At 48.1% G+C, this 25,681-nt stretch overlaps 1 protein-coding gene across 2 annotated transcripts in view; it reads right to left on the bottom strand.

Annotated features, from left to right (window-relative positions):
* Nucleotides 1-25,076, bottom strand: part of spred1 (sprouty related EVH1 domain containing 1) — an 87,834-nt gene extending 62,758 nt beyond the window's left edge. For both annotated transcript variants that reach the window (XM_041214971.1, XM_041214973.1), the window contains exon 1: nt 24,685-25,076. In XM_041214971.1, the coding sequence (XP_041070905.1) occupies nt 24,685-24,710 (26 nt within the window). In that variant the 5' untranslated portion in view covers nt 24,711-25,076. The remainder of the gene's footprint in view (nt 1-24,684) is intronic.
* Between the last annotated feature and the right edge of the window lie 605 nt (nt 25,077-25,681).

Genomic DNA, 25,681 nt, shown 5'->3' with positions numbered 1-25,681 from the left:
AGCAGGAAAGAGAGAGAGCGAGACAGACAGAGCAGGAAAGAGGGAGACAGACAGACAGAGCAGGAAAGAGAGAGAGCGAGACAGAGCAGGAAAGAGAGAGAGCGAGACAGACAGAGCAGGAAAGAGAGAGAGCGAGACAGAGAGCAGGAAAGAGAGAGAGCGAGACAGACAGAGCAGGAAAGAGAGAGAGCGAGACAGACAGAGCAGGAAAGAGAGAGAGCGAGACAGAGCAGGAAAGAGAGAGACAGAGGAGGAAAGAGAGAGAGAGAGAGCGAGACAGACAGAGCAGGAAAGAGAAAGAGAGCGAGACAGAGCAGGAAGGAGAGAGACAGAGGAGGAAAGAGAGAGAGAGAGGGACAGAGCAGGAAAGAGAGTGAGAAGAGGGAGAGAGACACACAGAGACACAGCACGGGAAAGGAGAGACAGACAGACAGAGCAGGAAAGGAGGGAGAGGGAGATAGCGAAAGGACAGTAAGCAAAATGTTGAACTGAGTGCTATGAGTGAGAGAAGCTGTGCTACCCAGGGCTTGTTTGGGTGATTTAGTGTTATCCAATTTGAATTATTATAGTATTTCTGTTATATTCAATGATGTATTTTATTTAGTAAGTTATTCCAGCCAGGAATGCACAGGGCTGCACATATACAGTAGTGTTTCAACTTATACATTGGTTTTTCTGGGCAAGAAATGTTTGAAGGAACCTAACTCCAGCTTTAACATTGATTCCAATGGGAACCCATAATTCACTTGTTTCACTTCAAGTCTCAATTTTCAGGAACGTAACCCTAACTTTAGATGAGGTCTTGCTGTATCTGTGGAAAGAGAAAAAGAGCTAACGTTTCAGTCAATGACCTTTTAAAATCATCGACCTGAAACATGAACATTATAGCTATTTGCCAAGATGCTACCACCTTCATGAAGTAAAAATCTTTTTTTTTTTGGGGGGGGGGGGGGGGATGTTGGGCGGAGTGGGGGCTAGTACGGGAGTTTAACTTATCAGTGAAAGGTTTGCTAGAGAGGGAATGTGCAGGTTACGGGGTTAAGGAAAGGGGGGGGTGGTAGTGGGGCTAAGTACAATGCTCTTTCAGAGAGCTAGTGCAGGCTCGATGGGCTGAATGGCCTCCTTCTGCACTGCAGGCATTCTGATTCCCTTTCACAGTTCAGATTTCTTTTCTTGTTTGATATGGTTGCCACTTATTCAAATTAACCTTTACATACGAATGAGGGGCAGGAGTAGGCCACTCGGCCCATCCAGCCTGCTCCGCCATTCAATAAGATCATGGCTGATCCGAGGTTAATCTCTCGCCTACCCCCGATAACCTTTCACCGCCCCCTTATTAATCAAGAATCTGTCTAGCTTCTCCATAAAGTTACTCAAAAGACCCTGCTTCTACTGCCTTTTGAGGAAGAGAGTTCCAAAGACTCACAACCTTCAGAAAAAAATTCTCCTCATCTCTGTTTTAAATGGGCGGCCCCTTATTTTTAATCCCTGACCCCTAGTTACAACCCCAATCTGTATATATATTAGATGTCCATTTCTGTGCTGAATTAATATTTAATACACTGCAATATTGGAAGTGATAAGGAACAGTTGACTAAATTATTTGCTTTTCTGAATGGAAGTGCTTCTTGAATGTGCCTCTGAATTATGACGCTGCAGTAAACTAGTTTCATTATGCCTAATTAAACTGAAAAGTGCCATTTAAAAAATCTAAGCCATTCAATTTTTAAATCTATGACTGTTCATTGTAGTACACTGGGCTTCTGCACTAGCTTTAGAATTGTTACGTCTCTAACTTTATCCACTTCCAATGAAGGATCATCAATCTGAAACATTAACCAGACAGTATTTCTCTTTCCCCATAGATGCAGCTTCAGCAGCCAGGTACTTCCAGCGCTTTGTTTTCATTTCAATTTCCAGCATTTTATATGGTTTGGAATAATGTGCATTTTTCAGGTTCTAATACACGAGCTGTTGGAATAGCACTCATCCAAGCATTTTAACATTTGCGAATTGTTGACTTGATCCACTATCCCAATTCACCTAGACAGGATTATAGCAAGCAGTTGGTGCAATTTACGGCAATAACCATGAATGCTAGATTTCTCATCTTGCAGGTAAGTCATTTCTTCCCTTTCAAGTATCTGGTTTGAGAATGTACACAGCTGCTGTGCTTGTAACAGAAGCCTGAAGAGTGAGTCATATCACAAGCAAAGCGATTATATTGAATGCCTCACTCCAATTCACAGAAAGGACCAGGAAGCCAGAAGCCATGGATGTCACACCCAAAGAGTAAAAAGCAACCACCCTCCAAGCTTTGTCCAAACCCTGACTTTCATACACAGGCCACCTGAGCACTAGGGAACCCAGGCATGAAAAGGTCAGGTTACTAATTCAGTCTGGTTTCAGCATTTCTAATAAATCAAGCACTGAAGTAAAATAACTGCACTGTTTTTTCAATGCTGTGCTACCAAGGTTTATTGATGAAAGCATTACATTCAATAATCCACAATGTCCTAACTGCATTTGCACTGATATCTGAACAGCTGAATAAAGCATAAGCTGTGCATTTCACAGACTCAATTTTGTTCATTACTATAAAAATATTTTGCATCACATTTAATGCTTCAGGCATTTTGATTTTCAATATTTTGCATTTTACAATACTATGGTGACCACCCATTTTAATAGTAAATTTTAGCAGTCCAAATTTAACAAGTAACAGGCTTCATGTAAAAAGTACTTAAAATAAATAGAAGCATAAACTAAGCTCAAATTATTTGTTAAATGTCATTTGCTATTAAGGATAGTTCAAAATCAAAAAGTTCCACATTCAGTATTTGCATACCACCCTGCTGACTATAACCCTGCCAAGTGAAATATTTTGACACTTGCTTTGACACCGACATTGTTGGGCAAGTCATGTATCAAGTACTCACAGCTCATATTGGCACCCTCTCCAGCTGCCACGGCTGCCTAAGTCCAGAGACACATAACTTTTCCACAGCTTTCCCCCTCACCACCCGTTTACCATTGGTTCATTAAACTGATTACAACCACCTTTATTTTGAACCTTGCCTGCCTCCACTCCTACAGCTGCCCTTTCCTGACAGAACGCTAAATTGGGCCGCCCTTTGACCTTGCTCCTGTGCGACTGCTGCCTACTTAACTTCCTTTCTGTCCAGCTCAGTGAGACTACCCTATCCTCGGACGCTATTCTCTTTATGTCGTCTTTCGCAATACCATCTATAGACACAAAGTCCGCTTCTCCGCTTCCATACGTATGCTGACAATACACGGCTCGATACCTCTGCTATCCCTTGAGACCTTCATTGCTGGTGCTGTCAGAATATTTGCCAATACCTAGTCATGAATTAATCACAATTTCTTACAAAACACCGGGAAGACCAAAACAATAGTTTAGCCCTGCCACCAACAAGCCTCCCTCTCAGACAGGCCGTTCACAATCTTGAAATTCTATTCAACCCTGAGTGGGAGCTTCTGACTCTAAATACTCTCCCTCACCTACTTCCACCTCTATCACCACCTCAACTGTGCCTCTGCTGCCTCCAGACTCGACAATTCTGATACTACTGCAACTAGCTTCCCATCTTCCATAAACTTAGTTCTTCCATAACTCTGCTGCCTCCATCCAATAACATGCCAGATCCCACTCATTTATCACTCCTATTCTTACTGGTCATCCAATGCCTCCAATTTAAAATTCTTTTGCTCACAGTTCACTCCCTTTACGGCCTCATGCCTTCTATGTTTGTAATCTTTATTCCCATGTTACCCCTTAACTCTCCATTCTCCTGGCCATGCACAGCATTGCCCCTCCTGTCCCCTCAGCCCCACCCCCCGAACCTCCCACCCCCAGCACTGGTGGCTATTCCTCAGCCATTTAAGCCCTGTAACTTTGGAATTCCTTCTTTAAACCTCTCCGCCTTTCCACCTCCTTAAAATCTAACTCTTTAAGCTAGTTTTTTGTCATCCCTTCTAACATGTCCTCCTTAGGCTCAGCATCTAAATTTGCCTTATTAATTCTCTCAGGGAATGTTTAGATTTAAAAAAAGAAAATCGACAAATGCTCTCCTAGCGCACGTTGCTCTTGTGAAGCTTCATCTCCCTAACACTGGACGTCCTCTTCCACCCTCATCTAACAAACTTATCTCGATTGACATGGCTTATTTTGTCATTTGCCAGAAGGCCAATGCACCCATCACTGTCCAGCGCTACCAAGTTTTAACCACACCTTTGGTCCCAGCAAACTGACAAAGATGCTAACTACTCGTTCAAACTCATCCATGCCTCATCTTGCCATGCATTCCACTGCACACTTTCTTGCTTCTTCACGAGCTTATTTTCCCCATTCCCCCAATTACTGAAACAACAGATGCCTCAGCCAATACGGCATATATATTCAGCCAGGTTTCCTGTTCCCAATCGCTTACAGCGCCTTTTGTTTGAAGTGTACAACTATGGACACTGAGTGAGCACACGATCAAGTTCAGGAGTGACGCCTCAGTTGTCAAATACCACCTATACATTCTCCAGGTTCATAACTGAAGAAATATTTTCAGTAGCATTCAGATAGCATACAATCCAACCGCAAGCACATCAACATCTCCTTGGAGGATAGGCGAAGAGTGAGGAATTAAAATTCATTTCAATTAAATGGCAGTAAATGTTGTTTATTCATGGAGATGTTAAGAAAGCCATGCTTTCCTCAGCCATTTATACAAGAGCATCTCTAACGAGGATCAACAACTAGAATTGAAAACCTCCGGCAATTTTCTCCTACCCATCTTAGAAAAAGTGCCTTACACCCTGCCTTCACCCCAATGCCCCCCCCCCCCAAACTAAAACCAAAACTGCTATTATACTGGTTACATGCACCAATTCCCTACACATAGGCAGGACTCAGATAGCAAGCAGAAGCAAACCTGTGAGATGGCTCAAATCCAGCCACTGGGCAATCCTATGGCTCTCCCTGAAATCAGCCTCTATGAATACCAAAAGTTCACTTTGGGATCACCCCTGACCGCAGAAGGACCTCTTCACTCGAGCTGACCAAGATCCAAGGTCAAACTCACTCTTGGTCTCTCATCCAGCCATGCATTCCACTGCAAGAGAGGAGTTCCCAGTCTGTAAGGCTCAATGCCAAACTAAATTAAGAGATTATCTATTAAGCCAATCATGTGGTGATGCCTTGGGGCAAAGGCAGAAATAAACAGCCACAGACACAAAGCTTTCAACAACTTTTGAAGTCTACGAAGTAGACACCAGTGTTATTGAAGTTATTCTCAGCTCCAAATAGATTAGATACTTGGACTGTAATCACTACGATATTGTACTATGAATAAGGTTGTGAGATTCTGGTTAGTGCTAAGAAACAAGTTATAAAGCATTCACCATAAAAAAAACACAAAGAGAAAGGCAGCAATGAGTTTGGGGAATATTCAAAGTACTATTTGCCAGTAATCGGCAAAACCATAACTGCACTCAGTAAATTCCAAGTTAACTTTGTTTCCTTGCCTGCTCCCTATAACTGAAAGGTGGTCCTCGTTTTCCACATCTGCTGAGGGGCCATTAGCAGATAATGCTATGCTTTTAATCAAAATAAAGCAGTTTAGTAAATTGAAACCGTAGCAGCATTCCAATGAGATAATCGCAAATGAGCACTTAAGATTTGCTCTTGCATGCTCAGTATATATTTTAACAGACAAAAAGTTTGTACATTCTTTAATATTGCACAAACACATGCAGCATACAACTATTAAACAATAGCAGAAATTCAAGATTTGTTTCCTCCCCATTACTTAACAATCAAACCATTAGGAAATGGTTGTCTAATTTAGTGTTAGATGTAATTTACATACACAGCTTCTTTATGCTTTCTACATTACAGAATAGCTCTTGGCCTTTGCACCAGGTTTTCATTTAATACTCACGGGTGTTCTGATCATGATCTGGCATGCCTTTTTAATTAGCTTCAATCACCAATGCAAGTTAAGATGGTGCCATGGACACGAAACTTTTCTTTCTGCAGCCACAGTCACTGCACATCACTTCCAGGTCAGTTGAGGGAATAATTATGCCCAGGATTTCTCTATAAACCTAATTTTATTTGCCGTTTGTCAAAATTAAAGTTCTGACCATCAGCAACATAATGTTAGGCTCACTTTGGAGTGTCAATTCAAACTCTTGCCAATACAAGTTAACACAACTTGCACAGTTCCTCTCTATCTAACCTGTCTAGACCTCTCAAGTTTTTGGACATCCTCTGGATTTTGGACATTCTCTGAAGGTTCTCTTCTCTAAGGAGAGCAACTCCAGCTTCTCCAATCTATCCAAGTAACTGAAGTCCCTCACCCTTTGATCCATTCTCAAAAATCTTTTCTGCACCTTCATCCTTCCCAAAGTGCGGTGCTCAGAATTGGACACAATATTCAAGACCCCATGTTCTTTCCTTGGAGCTGTGTAATAACATTCTGGTTTGAATGTTACTATTGAATTGATTTCCACCACCCATCCAAGCAGTGCAATTCAGCTCACAATAACTCCAGTGTGGAAACAATGTTTTATTAGGTTGCCTCTGGTTCTTTTGTCAATAACCTTAACTGTGTCCTCAGGTGACTGAAAAGTAGCTCCTTACTTTCTCCCTCAAAATTATTCATGATTTTGAACACCTCTGTCAAATCTCCTCCCTAGCTTCTCCAGTGTCTCCACAGAACTGAAGTCACTCATCCTCTTGAGTCCAGCAAATCTCTTCTGCATCCTCTTCAAGCATTGACAACCTTCCTAAAGTGTGGTGCCTGGAATTGAACACAATACTCTAACAGAGGCCCAACCAGTGTTTTATAAAGGTTTAGCATAAGGTCCTTGTTTTTTGTACTCTAATACTCTGAATAAATTCAAGGATCCCATATACTGCATCAACACGCTTCTCAACTTGACCTGCCACCTTCAAAGATTAAGTTTACAGAGCTTCTGGATCTCATCAGAAACTCAAAAGCTTTTTAAGTTTAAGGAGGAGACTGGCCTGACTAGACATTGAATAACATCACATGGGTTAGGGCAATGGGATTGAAAACTAGAGATTGAAATCAACATAAATGCACAAGCAACTTTTTCTTGCTGACCTGGCCATCATTAGAATCCAAATATTTCCCACATTTGCTTTATTTTAATAGACCTTTTTGTCAGTGTTAAATGGCATTGTTGTGGGCTATTAGCATTATGCACAATTAACGTGATGTTAGGAAGAGTATAGGGGGAGGGAATGGAAGGGCAATGCTATTGAAGCTGATGTTTTTTTATGTTCAGCTCCTTTGCATATAATGAGTCAACACATACGACTTGACATTGGGCTGTTCACTTCACAAATTTGATCAGTTGTGGTACGTTCATACTCCACTAATGGGACAAAAGTCGCCCCCAGGCTGGTTTCACAGAGACGCCTCCTGAACTAGAACTAAGCTCATGGGATTCCTCTGGTGGAGATGGTGATACCACAAAGCACAAGCAGATTCAGTTCGAAGCTATTAAATTTACTTTCGACTTTATTATCTCAGATGGAACGAGCAATGGAAAAATTATTTGGGGCAACAGAAGAAGTTATTGTCTTCAATATTCAAGTCCACTGAATCTTTTCCCTTAGGACCCAAACTCGGACCAGCCATCATCGTGTGCTGGGATTGGACAGTTCTCTTCTGTTTGCCACAGACTTGAGTTATAAACAATCTTCAGCATCACTGTGAAGTGGGAACTGCGCTTTTAAGAAAAATAAGTTCCTGGGATTAAGGGCAGCACAAGCAAGATAGCAGTTATTGCCCATCTCCAGTTGCCCCAAGGATTTTAAGAGTCAATCACACAATGTGATATTAGAACAGGCCATAGCCGCAAGCGGGAGGTGTGGGGTTCCCTTTGGTAATCTAACTGGGATTTTACAACAATCTGGTCAATTTCATGATCGTTTGCTGTGCCTGATCCACAAATTACCAGATTTATTGGATTCAAGGTCACGGTAGAATTTCTGAATTGCTGATCCATTACCGTAACTTCAAGACTACTGCACCCTGTGAAGCAACACTAAAAGGTGGCATATGACTGCATTTTTAACTATATTGAATACATTTAAATTATTTTCTGGTACTATTATCTTCATCATTTGCAAAACGACTACGCCAAGAGGTAGTGAATCTTCCGGTACAGAACAAGAAGTAAGTTCAATTGACTGGCTCTAAAACAAATGAAGAAAAAAAGAGTTCATGTGGTTTATAGGCATCATTACTCTTGCCAAGCTGGTGTTTATTATATACATTTTCAATGGAAGATAAAAATGGCAATGTTAAAAAAAATTGCACTGTTCTTTAAACAGATTCCCATGGGAATGTTAATGACAACTGGACATGGTGCCACAGGCATTCACAAAAGAGTAATAACAGTGGGCTATATCTAATGCAGACTACTGACTTGATTCACTGGAAGGAACAATGAAGCTGTTTGTTGAATTTTATGGAATTATGCAATTAGAGAAAAGCAGCCCTATAATATTTTAATTAGAACAACCCATTAGTATTTATGGAACTATAAAAAGTGCTCAAAGAATTTTGATGACATTTACTTTGAAAACACATTGCCAACATTGCCAACTCAAGTCATATGGCTGCTAATGTATTCTATGCAAATAGACACACCCTTATCCTAAATCCCCAACATGACTGATGGCAAAACAATCACGTGTTACAAAAATAGTTGGTGCCATTTGCTGGGGCAACATAGCAGACAAGAACAGGAGCTATTACATTCTGATGTCACATAATCACTTGAACATTTATTGTGCTTTTTGGACTCCTGCTTAATTTCAACTGCTCTCATTAAAAAGGATCTGCAAAAGGCAAATTGTTGGACAAATTGGTATTGCTACTTGTGCCACTAGAAAGGTAGCCCAACATCAGCATCCTCTCCCGAGCCAACATGCCAAGTGTCATAAGGCACAAATCACTCCAAAGCAGCTCCTCCGGACAGGACATGTTGTTCATATGCCTGACGCCAGACTCCCAAAGCAACAGCTCTAGCTGCAACTCAGCCATGGCGGGGAGTCCCAGGCGGACAGTGGAAATGCTTAAGGGATGTCCTCAAAGCATCCCTGAAGAGGTCAAACATCCCCGCTGACTCAGGAGAGAACCAAAATAGAGAAGGTCCATTCAGGAAAGCGCCAAGCACATTGAGAAACTTGGTCAGGAACATGCAGAGGTGATCCTGAGGCATCGAAGGGCTCCTTCTAGGTCCAAAACCTCCAAACAACTCATCTACCTGACTCTTCAAGCACCACCTGCCCCGCATGCGGCAAAGTCTGCAGATCGCACATTGGACTTATCAGCCACCTCAGAACCCCATGGACCAGAGTGGAAACAAGCCATTCTCAATCCTAAGGCACTGCTTAAGAAGGAGATTATTTGTGCAAAAGAAACTTCAGTCTCCAGCATCACAACCTGCCACTATACAACTGTACCATCTAAGCATAATGTGCAGCAACTAGTACAGAGTTGCAACTGTAAAAAAAAAAATTAAATTCTTTGAAGTACACATTTATGCTTGTGTTAGGGGCCATTCATGTGCCATGAACACTTTGAACAATTATTAACATTTTAAGGAGTGCAACAGCCACCTGAAAGCGTCTGATCTGAACTGCATGTAGGTCACTCATGCTCACGTTTAAATTGCATTGAAAATCAAGACCATGGAATAATATTCTTATAAGCTGATACAGCAAATGCACTTGAAATGGTCTATCCTGACGGTTACTGGAATGGATTAAATCACAATGTCTCTACAGATGTTTCGGAAATATGAAACATTGTATCTATTGGCAACGGCTGCAAAATTAACACCAAGATGAAGACCTTTAAGTTACCTCCCACTCGCATCTCTAAGCCATCTATCCGGAACACACTCGAGAAATTCACTGTGTCTCTGGCATGAGTTACTCTGATTATCCCAATCTGTACGAAAGTTCAAATCTCCCATTCAAAGTACTTTGCCTATGCTACATGTTTGTTTAATCACAGCATTTATATAATCTACCACTTGACAATTGATACTAGGGGGTCGGGGGGGTCTACGCTAAACGCCAGTCTTAATCCATCTATTTTCTTAACTCTAACTGTAAAGTCTCCATTGCCTGCTTACCTTACGTATATCTTTTCGTTTTATTGAAATGATTTCATCCTTAATCACTAAAGCTATTCACTCCCCTCTACCATTTCTGTAGAAAGGAATCAATTCAATTGATTTTACTAAAACATACAGTGGCCTTTTTACACTACTTAAAGTAATGAAATTAGTGCGACAGCCATAACCTTGAGAAAACCCCATGACAGATGTTTTATATACCAGATCATTATTAACATACTGTTTTGAGTTGATCAATATAAATAATGAGCCATATAAACACTGTGTCTACAAGAACAGGTCAGAGGCTGAGAATTCTGTGGTGACTAACTCACCTCCTGACTAACCAAAACCTGTCCACCATCTATAAGGCACAAATCAGGAGTGTGATGGAATATTCTCCATTTTGGATGAGTGCAGCTCCAACAATACTCAAAACACTTGACACCATCCAGCCCATTTGATTGGCACCCCATCCACCACTTCCAACATTCACTCCCTCCACCACCAACAGTGGCAGCAATGTGTACCATCTACAAGATGCACTGCAGCAACTCACCCAAGGATCCTTCAACAGCACCTTCCAAACCCGTGAACTTTAACACCTAGAAGGTAGAAGGGCCAGGGCAGCAGACAGATGGGAACATCACCGCCTGGAAGTTCCCCTCCAAGTCACTCACCATCCTGACTTGGAAATATATCGCCGTTCCTTCACTGTCACTGGATCAAAATCCTGGAACTCCCTCCCTAACAGCTCTGTGGGTGTACCTACACCACATAGACTGTAGCTAGCGGTTTAAGAAGGCAGCTCACCACTATCTTCTCAAGGGCAATTAGGGATGGGCAATAAAAATGCTGGCCCACATCTCGTGAAAGAATTAAAAAGTTAAGTGACTTTAAGAGCAACACGAATATCACCAGATGATCAGCTCCACTTTCAATATCTTTAACTATTCCCATATATATATAAAAAAAAATATATATATACATAAAATACATATATAAATATATATATATATATATATATATATATATAGAACCGTAGAAAAGTTACAGCACAGAAGGAAGCCATTCAGCCCATCTTGTCCATGCCAGCCCGAGGACACCCAGGTGCCCTTCCTAATCCCACCTTCCTGCACCCGGCCCATAGCCCTGCAGCTTATAGCACTTAAAGTGCAGATCCAGGTACTTTTTAAAAGAGTTTAGAGTTTCTTCCTCTACCACCAACTTGGGCAGCGAATTCCAGACACCCACTACCCACTGCATAAAAATGTTCTTCCTCATGTCCCCCCTACACCTTCTGCCACTTATCTTGAATGTATGTCCCCTGGTTCTAGAATTCTCCACCAAGGGAAACAATTTTATTCTGTCCACTATCTATTCCCCTCATAATTTCGTACGCCTCAATTGAGCCATTTCTCAGCCTTCTTTTTTCTAAGGAAAATAACCCCAACCTATCCAATCTCTCCTCGTAGCTACACTTTTCTAACCCTGGCAACATTCTTGTAAACCTCCTCTGCACTCTCTCCAGAGCTATTACGTCCTTCCTGTAATGTGACCAGAACTGCACACAATATTCCAGTTGTGCCCTCGCCAGTGTTTTATACAATTCCAACATTATATCCTTATTTTATATTCTATACCTCTGCCAATGAAGGAGAGCATTCCATATGCCTTCTTTACAACCTTATCTACTTGAACTGCTGCCTTCAGGGACCTGTGTACTTGTAAGCCAAGATCTCTCACTTCATCTACCCCTCTTAGTATATTCCCATTTATTGTATAATCTCTGTAACTGTTTGACATCCCTAAGTGTATGACCTCACACTTCTCTATGTTAAAATCCATCTGCCACTTTACCGCCCACTCTACCAACACATCTATGTTGTTTTGGAGATTATGGCTATCCGCTACACTATCCACTACTCGGCCAATCTTTGTGTCATCTGCAAAATTCCCAATCAAGCCCCCTAAATTTACATTCAAATCATTAATATATAACACAAACAGCAAGGGTCCCAACACCGAGCCCTGTGGAACGCCACTTGAGACGACTTTCCATTCATAAGGGCATCCATCGACCATTACCCTTTGTTTCCTGTTACAAAGCCAATCTTTTATCCAGTTTGCCACATTACCCTGAATCCCATGGGCTTTTACCTTCCTGACCAATCTGCCATGTGGGGCCTTGTCAAATGCCTTGCTAAAACCCATGTACACAACATCCACTGCACCACCTTCATCAACCCTTCTTGTCACTTCCTCAAAGAATTCAATCAAATTTATGAGGCAAGACCTTCCTTTAACAAATCCATGCTGACCATCCCTGACTAGTCCATGCCTTTCCACATGACAGTTAATCCTATCTCTCAGGATTGATTCTACTAATTTGCCCACCACCGATGTAAGACTAACTGGCCTATAATTGTTTGGCATTTCCTTTAATCCCTTTTTAAACAATGGAACTACGTTTGCATTTCTCCAGTCCTCTGGTACCTCCCCTGTATCTAGTGAAGATTGGAAAATCATCCTCAGAGCATCTGTAATCTCCTCCCTGACTTCCTTCAGCAGCCTCGGAAACAATCCATCTGGCCCTGGTGACATCAACTTTCAAGGATTTCAACCCCTCGAGTACTTCCTCTCTCTTTATGACTACCCTGTCCAATATCTTGCACCTCCTGGACTACTATATCTACATCCTCCCTTTCCTTTGTAAACACGGAGACAAAATATTCATTCAAAACCCTTCCCACAGCCTCTGCATCTACACACAAGTTTCCATCTTCATCTCTGATAGGTCCCACTTTTTCCTTAACTAACCTTTTAGCATTAATGTATTGGTAAAACATCTTTGGGTTAGCTTTAACGTTACTTGCTAATCTTTTTTCATGCCCTCTCTTTGATTTCCTTATTTCCTTTTTTATTTCATCCCTGCACTTCCTATATTTGTCTAGGCTTTCTGCAATGCTTAGTTCTTTGTGCCTATCGTACACTTTCTTTTTCTGTTTGATCTTCCCCTGTATTCCTCTAGCAACCAGGAGGGTCTAGATTTGGCAGTACCACTCTTATTTTTGTAGGGGACATGTCTACTTTGCACAATTTAAGGCCCACTCCAGGACTTGGCATATGATCTAGACCATCACATTTTTGGAGGAATTGCCTTTTAGGTGAGACCAAGACTCTGTCTGCCTATTCAAGTGGACACGTTGAGATCGCATATTATTTAAAACCATGAATAGGAGTTCTCCTATCCAACCAACATATGTCCCTCAACCTACACCAACTGGTCACTGTTTTAGCAACAAACTCCATGATAGAGCTCTACAGTTGCCTTGCACACTGGTATCTCCAACGAAAGTGGCCTTGTCATTTGACTGGCTGGTCACATTTTGCACATTACTGAACAATACCAAGGACAGACTGGCAGATATAATTATTCAAACAAACTGACTATTGAAATTTAGTACAGCGAGCACTCCTGGCTAGCTTTATACCAACAGCGAGGCAGGAAAGCTGAAATTTAGCCTGGAGCACAAAATCAGCACTTATCTTCCAAAAATTCATAATAGAAGCATTCCTAATTAGAACAGCTACCTCCATGGCATGAAGCTAGACAAGGTAAGAGCTAGTTGCTTAGCTTCATCTTTGTGGGTTTCCCCACATTCCTTTAAAGCGGCAAGAAATGGCGAAGGACAGGAGGAAGCCATGGCCAAGCAACTAAATAAGTTTCCTAAATGTGAGAGTATCACAAAACTGTGTTTTAGAGCACAAAATACTCTTGGATAAAATTTTGGGTCTTAGTGTGGAGTATTTCTTTCTCGCTGGGATGTTACTTGGAAGACAAGCACTGTGCAAACAGGAACATAAAATGTTTCCAAATCGACAAAACAAAATGGAATAACAGCATACAAGTTACAGTTCTGTATTTTGAGAACATAAAAATACACTGAACAAATTTGCATTTATAAAGCGCCTTTCATGACCTTTACAATCAATGAAGCACTTTTTGAAATGTAGTCATTACAATGATACAGAAAATGCGCAGGTATAATATATACAGCTCATTTTACAATTAGAAACACTGGATCAGCTACGATTAATATAAAATGAATAATTCCTCTGTCATGTCAGCAAGCCTAATTAATACATTTGCCTTAAAAAAATGAATTTAATTCACTGCACGCACAACAATCACCTACAGTGCAATTTAATAAATGCAGTACAACAGGTGCACCACCGGAGACAGGAACAGCCATTATAATATAATACTTTGCACACCAATTCTCCTGCTGGGTTTCCATGTACGAAACTCCAATGTATATACCTTTGCAATTCAACCAACACTACATTTACAATTATGTTGATATGTCGAGAATGCAGCACTGATAACAACACACTAACCTCATTTGTGTTTTCTTCACAAAATGCAGTTTGAGGAAATTCAGAAGCTACATACCGGATCAAGTTTTATTGGTAAGTGAAAACAGACAAGAAAGTCTTTCACAGTGATCACGATTGTGAGAAAACCATGCAGAAATTGAGATGCAGGATAACTGGCCTGCTATCACAAAGAACTCCCAATACAAGTATTCAAATCGAGTACAGCCAAGATGACAGTGGGTGAGTCACAGCCGTCATTTAGTGTTTTCTCAAAAACATTTTAAAAATCCATTTGACACATCCAAAAAGTGTACTGAAACACTTCCTGCACAAAAAAACACCATCGTTCTTTCACTGCTTCTAAAACCGAATGGGCAGTAGTTTTGAAATCATAGCCCTTGGGAATCTCACCATACCGGCTTCCTGTAAACAGTTTTTTTTTATAAGCCCATTTTAGAACAGTCGAGTATGTGTATATTTAAAGGAAAATTACCACTGTTTAGTCAGAGGTTCCTGAATTCTACAACGTAAGTTTTGCTTTTACATTAAGAGTGCAAGATAATCAAAGCTCCTGAGGAAGCATGCCACCTACAATTTCTCTACAAACTACATACCATTGTACTATCATAGACTATTTAAACACAAACTAAAGTGCCACACATAATAAAATGTCAGCACTGATGGTTGTGAATTAAATTTTAAAATAGGAACTGCAATTGGGGCTGAATGTAGGTTGAGGCTGCCTCCGAAATCAATGCTGGCAGAAGACGATACAGTGAACAGGCCAAAGGGCTGGGTCCTAGGAACTAATTTACAAAACCAAAACTGGTAATATCTTTGTAAACAGCAAGATGGAGTTATTTATGGGCATGAGTCATGCTAGAATCATTCCTGTTTAAGTGAATGGCATTAAATATATATATCTTGAGAGTCACATTTTCTGTTAGAATCATATTGGTATAAGCATGATCGAAATTTCATAAGCATGTATTAATTTAAAGCTGCATTGCACCTCAGAATTTAAAACTAATACTTCAACAAATACTAAGGACCATAACTGAATGAATCTACTACATTCAGCTTTCATACTCCCTTTTAATAAGGAAATTACTGAAAAGATTTCTGCCTAGCGTTCTCCAAGTACATGTGAGCTGCCAGAGCCTTCAGCATATTCAGTACATTCATAGAAAAGCCAATCTCAAAACTAACAGCACACAGATGGTATCTCAAAGCGGATATCCTATGTAACATATGAGCACATTCATTTGGTGTCAGGGGAAGTGGGTTTGAACCCATTTGTTTTGAGTTCAGAACAGCTGGTATCTGAGAGGAGAGTAGGTGTGTGAACTACAGTATATAAGCTTGGCTCATGAAAACACCATCCCATTTCAAAGTGATCTTGAAATCTAAGATAAAATTCTTTTTTTGTGCAAGATGTGTTAAGAGCGCAATGTGAAAGTCTGAAGTTGTAAACTTGCACAATTAACTTGAAATCATCGTGTCACAACATTGCAAATGTAAATATCCTACAAGCCATTCAATATTATAAAATTTAAGAGATTTATTCAAGTGATTTGTAACTAAAGTGATGGCCACTGAGCCTATTCTCACTCTCATTTCTCATATAACTTTCTTCTCAATTACTCATGGGTTACATTTTAAATCAATTCCATTGCAAGTACTCGTGTTTAAAACACATTTGTTTCTAATAGTTCAGTTATATGATGTTACATGCCTTACATAAGGAAGGAAATTTGAAACATCCATTTAAAACTCAAATGTCTGAATAATGAACAGGAACTGTAATCAACCTAGTTTGATTTGGCATTAAAAAAAAATGATTCCACGGCTGAGAGTTTGAATAGATTGGCCCATATGCTCTGGAATTTAGAAAGGTTAGAGGTAATCTCATGGTAATTTATAAGATTCTGAGGGGGCTTTACAGGGAGACACAGATTTCTTCTGGGGAGTCTAGAAGAATGGGAATACAGTGTCAGGATAAGGGGGTCAACCATTTAAGGTCAGGATGAGGAGGAATTTGTCAATCTTTGGAATTCCCTACCCCAGGTGGCTGTGTGTGCTCTGTCCTAGAGTTTTTTTTTTCAATCATTGGATGGCTGGGCCAGCATTTATTGCCCATCCCTAATTGCCCTTGAGAAGGTGTTGGTGAGCTGCCTTCTTGAACTGCTGCAGTCCATGTGGTGTAGGTACACCCATAGTGCTGTTAGGAAAGGACTTCCAGGGTTTTGACCCAGCAACAGTGAAGGTACGGCGATATATTTCAAGTCAGGATGGTGAGTGACTTGGAGGGGAACTTCCAGGTGGTAGTGTTCCCATGTGTCTGCTGCCCTGGTCCTTCTAGATGGTAGTGGTCATGGGTTTGGAAGGTGCTGTCGAAGGAGCCTTGGTGAATTCCAGTAACGTGTCTTGTAGATAGGACACACTGCTGCTACTGTGTGTCGGTGGTGGAGGGAATGAATGTTTGTGGATGTGGTGCCAATCAAACGGACTGCTTTGTCCTGGACGGTGTCAAGCTTCTTGAGTGTTGTGGTATACATGAGGCTGAGATTGATAGAGTATGCGTTCTAATGGAGTCAAAGGGAATTGGGAAGAAAGCTGGAATTGAGTGCAAAGGTCAGTCATGATTTTCACTGAATAGGGCTAGAGGGGCTATATGGCTTACTCCTGTTCATGTTATGTCTTTATGTTAAAAATTCTATCAATTAAAAGGTGGTTGCAGCAGTTGAGACAGTTGATTAAAATTTGGCACATCAACTAATTTAGCTATATTACAGCCATGGTGTATATTTCTAATTAAATATTGAATTTGACTGTTTTGCAGATCAACATTCTACTGTTTAGTCCATTATATTGTACAATTTAGCCTAGCAAGAAAGAGTTATGATGTTTCAGAAAAAACAAAGTCATCCAACTTTAAATGTTGTGTAATAATCTCAATTTACTATTTTAATATGCATCTGCACAATAGGTTTCATGCAGAACGGAAATCAGGTTTCAACTCCACATTAGTGAATGGGTTTTCAGCATGTTAAGATCGGGCCCCAGGTGTCAATAGTAGAATAGCACCACCACCTCCAAGGAGTACAAAGCTCCTTGCTTACTTCCAGACTATTTACACAATAACTAGATCGTCAGCTCAAACACAAATTGCTTCACGATGCTGGAATTATAGGGTAACTGCACACTCGGATTGCTTTCACCATGATGAGCACCTACATGCTTTAACTATCATCTTCAGAAAAGTTTGCAAGAACAGTACCTATAAGTGTACTGTTAGTTCAAACAGGCATGGTGCAAAAACATGAAATATCACACAAATGTTCCACTGAAACCTTTCTGACTAGTAAAGCACTCAAACAACTGTTCCAATGCTTGATTATAAATAAGTAAACCAACAATAGCTTGGTAGATAAATGCACCATCCGCACAGCTCTTTGCTGCTGAGTCACTGATAGCATGGCTACTCACATACTGCTCTTAATCTATATATTGAGCCAGCTTAGTAAAAGTGCTAAAATTAACCTCAACAGTCCAGGGTTACGGAAATTAAAACTTCCAGATTCCTGATCGCTGTTGAGGTTGCTTTTGCTGGAATTGCACTGAGTTTGGCAGTGTTATGTCCTACAGTTAACTCGATTACTAACACATGAAAAATGGTCTCTGGGCAACATACTGCTTGGCATTTGCTACTTTGGGAACCATGCCTCAAAGAGTTAGCACCTCCAGAAGAGGAAGTGAGAAGATGGGGGAGGGGGGGGAGGGGTGGGGTCAAGGAATGGGTGGCAGAAATAGAGGAAAAGGGAGGGTAACACACAACTACTCTCCAACTATTTGCATTAGGTTGACAATACTACTATAAAAGGGATAATTTAAATAAAGCACCTGCAACATATTGACAATATACAGATTGTTCAAAAAAAATCTGTAATAAATGAGTAATGTGTGTTAAAGAAGACATGATGGTAACAGTTTTACATCACTTTAGTTTCACATTTTGGAAATGAATCACAAAGCAAAAATGTGTAAACTGAAAGCTTGTTTACTTTGATTGCCAAAGCACAGGTCAAAAGGGAGGTGCTGCTGTACTCTCTAAGACTCATTCACATATCTGAAGTTACAAATATAGCTTCGCTGTTAGATGGATACAAAAACAGTAGGCTTGTCTGGCAGCAAGATATCCCAGTGCTGGCTTCTCTCTGATCACTCTCTGTACAAGCTGACTGTCTGCAGGCACTGTGAATGGACACCAGGTATTTTATGAATGGGGCAATCATGTGCAGGCCACACCTCCCAAGCAAACATTTTCTCAGTGACTGCAAAGTAACATTTCCAGCTGTAGTCTCTGCAGGATTTACACTGAAGAGCAAAGGTAATGGAGGAAAAACTTGCAGCAGCCGCCACTGCCCAGGTTTTGGGGGGTGGTTATTTATCTGGGAATTTTTGTCAATGAGAATGAATAATAAGTATCGGCTGAGTCAGTCACTGCAGTGGGGAAATGGAAAGGATTAAACTAAATAAATGAACTTACTAAAACCCGGAGCAAAACATCATCCACCCGGTTTCAGCAACTCACCCCTGCCAGCCCGGGGAGGGGCTGGGGAGCTGCAGATTGAACCCAGTCCCACAAACCAGGGGGAAACACCCTCAACCGCCAGGGAGCATTACCCCCACTCCCAGGGTGGCAGCACCCACACTCTCCCACCTTGGGGTGCAGCGCCCAAACTCTGCCCCCCCCACCCCCCCACCACCTCCCTCCCCAACCCACCAGACAGGATGTGGAGGGGGAGGAGAGGGGGAGGATGAGGGAGGAGGGGCGGGCGAGGGAGGGGGGAGCAGGGGGGACGGACGGGGTGGGCCGAGGGAAGTTGGGGGGAGTGGTCAAGGGGGACGGGGCAAGGTGGTGAGAGGGAGTGAGGGTGGTGTGAGGGTGTGAGGGCGAGAGGATATGGGTGCGGAGGTCGAGGGTGAGGGGATCAAAGGGGGCGAGGTGGGAGGGGGGGTCGAGGGGGAGGCGAGGGGGGAGGGGGTTTTGGACGGGGGCCGAGGGGCACAGGGGTCGAGTGGGGGTCAAAGGGGGCGAGGGCGAGGGGGTGGAGGGGAGGAGGGTGGGGCAGGGGGAGGGGGCGAGGGCGAGGGGGTGGGTGTGAGGCTGGGGTGAGGGGGCGGGGGGCGGATAATGTAGGTGTAGGGTGAGGGGGGATGGGGGAGGGGGGATTGGGAGGGCAGACGGGGCAGGGGGGACGAGGGGGCAAGGGGGAGGGGGGGAAGAGAACGAGGGGGACGGTGGGGGGGGGGAGAGACAAGGTTGGGGGGGGGGGGGGGAAACCGAGGGGGACAAGGGGGGGGAAGCGAGGGGGGCGGTCGAGGGGATGGACCGAGGGGGGGGGGGGGCGCGAGGGGGACGGGGTGCCGAAGGGGAGGGGTGGGCGAGTGGTAGGGAGTTTGGGGGGGGGGGGGGGGGTCCAGGCCGAGGGGGGCGAAGGTGAGGGGGCGAGGTCGAAGTGAGGGAAGGTTGAGGTCCAGGGGGGTGTCCAGGGCGATGGGGGGTGAAGGGGAGGGGGCGAGGGCAAAGTGAGGGAGGGTTGAGGGGGTGGGGTTTGGGTGGGGGTGAGGGTGAGGGTGGGGGGTGAGGGTGGGGGTTGGGGGTGAGGGTGAGGGTGAGGGTTGGGGGGTGAGGTTGAGGGGGGTGGGGGTTGGATGTTGGGGGTGAGGGTGGGGGGTGGGGTTGGGGCTGGGGGTGAGGGTGGGGGGTGAGGGGTGAGGGTGGGGGTGAGGGTGGGGGTTGGGGGTGGGGGGTGAGGGTGAGGGTGGGGGGTGAGGGTGGGGGTTGGGGGTGAGGGTGGGGGTTGGGGGTGGGGGGTGAGGGTGGGGGGTGAGGGTGGGGGGTGAGGGTGAGGAGTGGGGGGTGAGGGTGGGGGTTGGGGTGAGGGTTGGGGGTTGGGGTGAGGGTGAGGGTGAGGGTTGGGGGGTGAGGTTGAGGGGGGTGGGGGTTGGATGTTGGGGGTGAGGGTGGGGGGTGGGGTTGGGCTGGGGGTGAGGGTGGGGGTGAGGGTGGGGGTTGGGGGTGAGGGTGGGGGTTGGGGGTGGGGGTGAGGGTGGGGGGTGAGGGTGGGGGTTGGGGGTGAGGGTGGGGGTTGGGGGTGGGGGTGAGGGTGGGGGGTGAGGGTGGGGGTTGGGGGTGAGGGGTTGGGTGTGAGGGTGAGGGTGGGGGGTGAGGGTGGGGGTGGGGGGGTGAGGGGTGAGGGTGGGGGGTGAGGGTGGGGGGTGAGGGTGAGGGTGGGGGGTGAGGGTGGGGGAGATGGTGAGGAGTGGGGGTGGGGGTGAGGGTGGGGGGTGAGGGTGGGGGTTGGGGTGAGGGTGAGGAGTGGGGGTGGGGGTGAGGGTGGGGGGTGAGGGTGGGGGGTGAGGGTGGGGGGTGAGGGTGGGGGGTGAGGGTGAGGAGTGGGGGGTGAGGGTGGGGGTTGGGGTGAGGGTTGGGGGTTGGGGTGAGGGTGAGGGTGAGGGGTGAGGGTGGGGGGTGAGGGGTGAGGGTGAGGGTGAGGGTGAGGGTGAGGGGTGAGGGGTGAGGGTGAGGGGTGAGGGTGAGGGTGGGGGTTGGGGTTGGGGGTTGGGGTTGGGGTGGGGGGTGAGGGTGGGGGTTGGGGTTGGGGTTGGGGGTGAGGGTGGGGGGTGAGGGGTGAGGGTGGGGGTGAGGGTGGGGGGTGAGGGGTGAGGGTGGGGGGTGAGGGTGGGAGGTGAGGGTGGGAGGTGAGGGGTGAGGGTGAGGGTGGGGGGTGAGGGTGGGGGTGAGGGGTGAGGGTGAGGGGTGAGGGTGAGGGTGAGGGTGGGGGTTGGGGGTGAGGGTGGGGGTTGGGGTTGGGGGTGAGGGTGAGGGTGGGGGTTGGGGTTGGGGGTGAGGGTGGGGGTTGGGGTGAGGGTTGGGGGTTGGGGTGAGGGTTGGGGGTTGGGGTGAGGGTGAGGGTGAGGGTGGGGGTGAGGGTGAGGGGTGAGGGTGGGGGTGAGGGTGGGGGTTGGGGTTGGGGGTGAGGGTGGGGGTTGGGGTGAGGGGTGGGGGTTGGGGTGAGGGGTGGGGGTGAGGGTGAGGGTGGGGGTGGGGGTGAGGGTGGGGGTGAGGGTGGGGGTGAGGGTGGGGGTTGGGGGTGGGGGTGAGGGTGGGGGTTGGGGTTGGGGGTGAGGGTGGGGGTTGGGGTGAGGGTTGGGGGTTGGGGTGAGGGTGAGGGTGAGGGTGGGGGTGAGGGTGGGGGTTGGGGTTGGGGTTGGGGGTGAGGGTGGGGGTTGGGGGTGGGGGTGAGGGTGGGGGGTGAGGGTGGGAGGTGAGGGTGGGGGGTGAGGGTGGGGGGTGAGGGTGGGGGTTGGGGTTGGGGGTGAGGGTGAGGGTGAGGGTGGGGGTTGGGGGTGAGAGTGGGGGTGGGGGTTGGGGTTGGGGGTGAGGGTGAGGGTGGGGGTGGGGGTTGGGGTTGGGGGTGGGGGTTGGGGTTGGGGGTGGGGGTTGGGGTTGGGGTGGGGGTGGGGGTTGGGGGTGAGGGTGAGGGTGGGGGTGGGGGTTGGGGGTGGGGGTGGGGGTTGGGGTTGGGGGTGAGGGTGAGGGTGGGGGTGAGGGGTGAGGGTGGGGGGTGAGGGTGAGGGTGGGGGTGGGGGGTGAGGGTGGGGGTGGGGGTGGGGGGTGAGGGTGGGGGTTGGGGTTGGGGTTGGGGGTGAGGGTGGGGGTGGGGGGTGAGGGTGAGGGTGAGGGTGGGGGTGGGGGGTGAGGGTGAGGGTGGGGGTGGGGGTGTGGGGTGTGGGGTGAGGGTTGGGGGTGAGGGTGGGGGTTGGGGTTGGGGGTTGGGGGTGAGGGTGGGGGTTGGGGTTGGGGTGAGGGTGGGGGTTGGGGGTGAGGGTGAGGGTGGGGGTTGGGGTTGGGGTGAGGGTGGGGGTGAGGGTGAGGGTGGGGGTTGGGGTTGGGGTTGGGGGTGAGGGTGGGGGTTGGGGTTGGGGTTGGGGTTGGGGTGAGGGTGGGGGTGAGGGTGGGGGTTGGGGTTGGGGTTGGGGGTTGGGGGTGGGGGTTGGGGTTGGGGTGAGGGTGGGGGTGAGGGTGAGGGTGGGGGTTGGGGTTGGGGTGAGGGTGGGGGGTGAGGGTGAGGGTGGGGGTTGGGGGTGAGGGTTGGGGTTGGGGGTTGGGGGTGAGGGTGGGGGTGGGGGTTGGGGTGAGGGTGGGGGTTGGGGTTGGGGTTGGGGTTGGGTGTTGGGGGTGAGGGTGGGGGTGGGGGGTGAGGGTGAGGGTGAGGGTTGGGGTTGGGGGTGAGGGTGAGGGTGGGGGTTGGGGGTGAGGGTGAGGGTGGGGGTTGGGGTTGGGGTTGGGGGTGAGGGTGGGGGTGAGGGTGGGGGTGAGGGTGGGGGTTGGGGTTGAGGGTGAGGGTGAGGGTGAGGGTGAGGGTGGGGGTTGGGGTTGGGGGTGAGGGTGGGGGTGAGGGTGGGGGTTGGGGTTGAGGGTGAGGGTGAGGGTGAGGGTGGGGGTTGGGGGTGAGGGTGGGGGTGAGGGTGAGGGTGGGGGTGAGGGTGGGGGTTGGGGTTGGGGGTGAGGGTGGGGGTGAGGGTGGGGGTTGGGGTTGAGGGTGAGGGTGAGGGTGGGGGTTGGGGGTGAGGGTGGGGGTTGGGGTTGAGGGTGAGGGTGAGGGTGGGGGTTGGGGGTGAGGGTTGGGGTTGGGGGTTGGGGGTTGGGGTGAGGGTGGGGGTTGGGGGTTGGGTGTTGGGGGTGAGGGTGGGGGTGGGGGGTGAGGGTGAGGGTGAGGGTTGGGGTTGGGGGTGAGGGTGGGGGGTGAGGGTGAGGGTGGGGGTTGGGGGTGAGGGTGGGGGTGAGGGTGAGGGTGGGGGTGAGGGTGGGGGTTGGGGTTGGGGGTGGGGGTGAGGGTGGGGGTTGGGGTTGGGGGTGAGGGTGGGGGTGAGGGTGGGGGTTGGGGTTGAGGGTGAGGGTGAGGGTGGGGGTTGGGGTTGGGGGTGAGGGTGGGGGTGAGGGTGGGGGTTGGGGTTGAGGGTGAGGGTGAGGGTGGGGGTTGGGGTTGGGGGTGAGGGTGGGGGTGAGGGTTGGGGTGAGGGTTGGGGTGAGGGTGGGGGTGAGGGTGGGGGTTGGGGGTGAGGGTGGGGGTGAGGGTGGGGGTTGGGGGTGAGGGTGAGGGTGGGGGTGGGGGTTGGGGGTGAGGGTGGGGGTGGGGGTTGGGGGTGAGGGTGGGGGTTGGGGTTGAGGGTGAGGGTGAGGGTGGGGGTTGGGGTTGGGGGTGAGGGTGGGGGTGAGGGTGGGGGTTGGGGTTGAGGGTGAGGGTGAGGGTGGGGGTTGGGGTGAGGGGGTGAGGGTGGGGGTGAGGGTGGGGGTTGGGGTTGAGGGTGAGGGTGAGGGTGGGGGTTGGGGTTGGGGGTGAGGGTGGGGGTGAGGGTGGGGGTTGGGGTTGAGGGTGAGGGTGAGGGTGGGGGTTGGGGGTGAGGGTGGGGGTGAGGGTGGGGGTGGGGGTGGGGGTTGGGGGTGAGGGTGGGGGTGGGGGTTGGGGGTGAGGGTGGGGGTTGGGGTTGAGGGTGAGGGTGGGGGTTGGGGTTGGGGGTGAGGGTGGGGGTGAGGGTGGGGGTTGGGGTTGAGGGTGAGGGTGAGGGTGGGGGTTGGGGTGAGGGGGTGAGGGTGGGGGTGAGGGTGGGGGTTGGGGTTGAGGGTGAGGGTGAGGGTGGGGGTTGGGGTTGGGGGTGAGGGTGGGGGTGAGGGTGGGGGTTGGGGTTGAGGGTGAGGGTGAGGGTGGGGGTTGGGGGTGAGGGTGGGGGTGAGGGTGGGGGTTGGGGTTGAGGGTGAGGGTGAGGGTGGGGGTTGGGGTTGGGGGTGAGGGTGAGGGTGGGGGTTGGGGTTGAGGGTGAGGGTGAGGGTTGGGGTTGAGGGTGAGGGTGAGGGTGAGGGTTGGGGTTGAGGGTGGTGGGGGGAGAGTTTGCAGTGCGGGCGGGAGGGGAGACGGAGGGAATGAGTGGGGGTTGGGGGGGTTCCTGGTTTTGGGGGGGTTGGGGGGGGGGGTAAATGCCGAGCCGCGGCGGTGGGGGTGGGGGCTGAGAGGGGGTCGGATTTGCCCCCTCGGTGGGTTTTAATGGGTTTCTTACTCGGTCGGGTTCGCCTCCTCGCTCATCTTTCAGCGGCTTCCGATCGCGGCCACGTTAATTCTCAGCATCTCCATCTCCAGCAGCTCCTGCATGTTGTGGCGGCTCCTTCTCCGCAGCCCATCCAGCCGCTCGGCCGCAGCGATCCCGATCCACATGGGGCGGGGGGGCCACACGGATCAAACCCCAGGCGGGGCGGGCGCCCAGCGACTCTCCCGCGGGCGGGGAGGGAGGAGAGAAGGTGGTGGGGGGTGGCGGCGGCTGCTGCTGCTGCTCAAGCCCCAGCTCCGGCTTCCCTTCCCCGGGACTTCAGTGGCCCTTTCTCGGCCCCGCTGCTGCTGCTGCTGCTGCTCCGCTCCGGCTCCGCTTCCCACTCCGACTCTCCATCCCCGCTCTCACTTCACTCCATTTTTTTCACTCGACAAGGTGGGGGGGGTGGTGGGGGGGTGAAAAATTTCATCTGGGCGGAAGCAATGACCAACACACGCAGACTTGGTGAGTGGTATCCCTCCACTCATTCCTTTCCTTTCAGTGTAACGCTGCCCAACCTCACAGCCCGACCCTGGCCAGTCTCATTGAGAAAACAGATCCGCCCTGTTACACTCCAAGCAAAGGCTGTGTCTCCTTCTTTCTCACATTCAGCCTTGTGGCATTGCGGGGCGGGGGGGGGGGGGGGGGGGTTCTCTCTGTCTCCTTTGAGAGAGCGCGCAGTGATCTATCTGCACTCACACACACACACACACACACAGTGGAGCTGAGTTCAATGTGAGTGAGGTTGCATCGCATCACTGTACACACACACACAGACTGAGAGAGAGAGCTCAGCAATTGGTGAAGCCAGCCAAAAACAGAGACATATTCCAGTGGCTTCAAACAAAATCACCCATCAAACAACTTCACCACCTCCCTCACTCCCTCCCTACAATTTCACATTTGGCTTTCAACAATTTCATTTTTCGCAGACCACTTTGAAACACGCGGCAGGACTTTTGAAGTGTTA

This window comes from Carcharodon carcharias, chromosome 20, assembly GCF_017639515.1.
Source record: "Carcharodon carcharias isolate sCarCar2 chromosome 20, sCarCar2.pri, whole genome shotgun sequence".
NCBI classification, from domain to species: Eukaryota; Metazoa; Chordata; class Chondrichthyes; order Lamniformes; family Lamnidae; genus Carcharodon; species Carcharodon carcharias.
The sequence above is the reverse complement of the archived record's forward strand: the minus strand, read 5'-3'. Positions and strand labels throughout refer to the sequence as shown.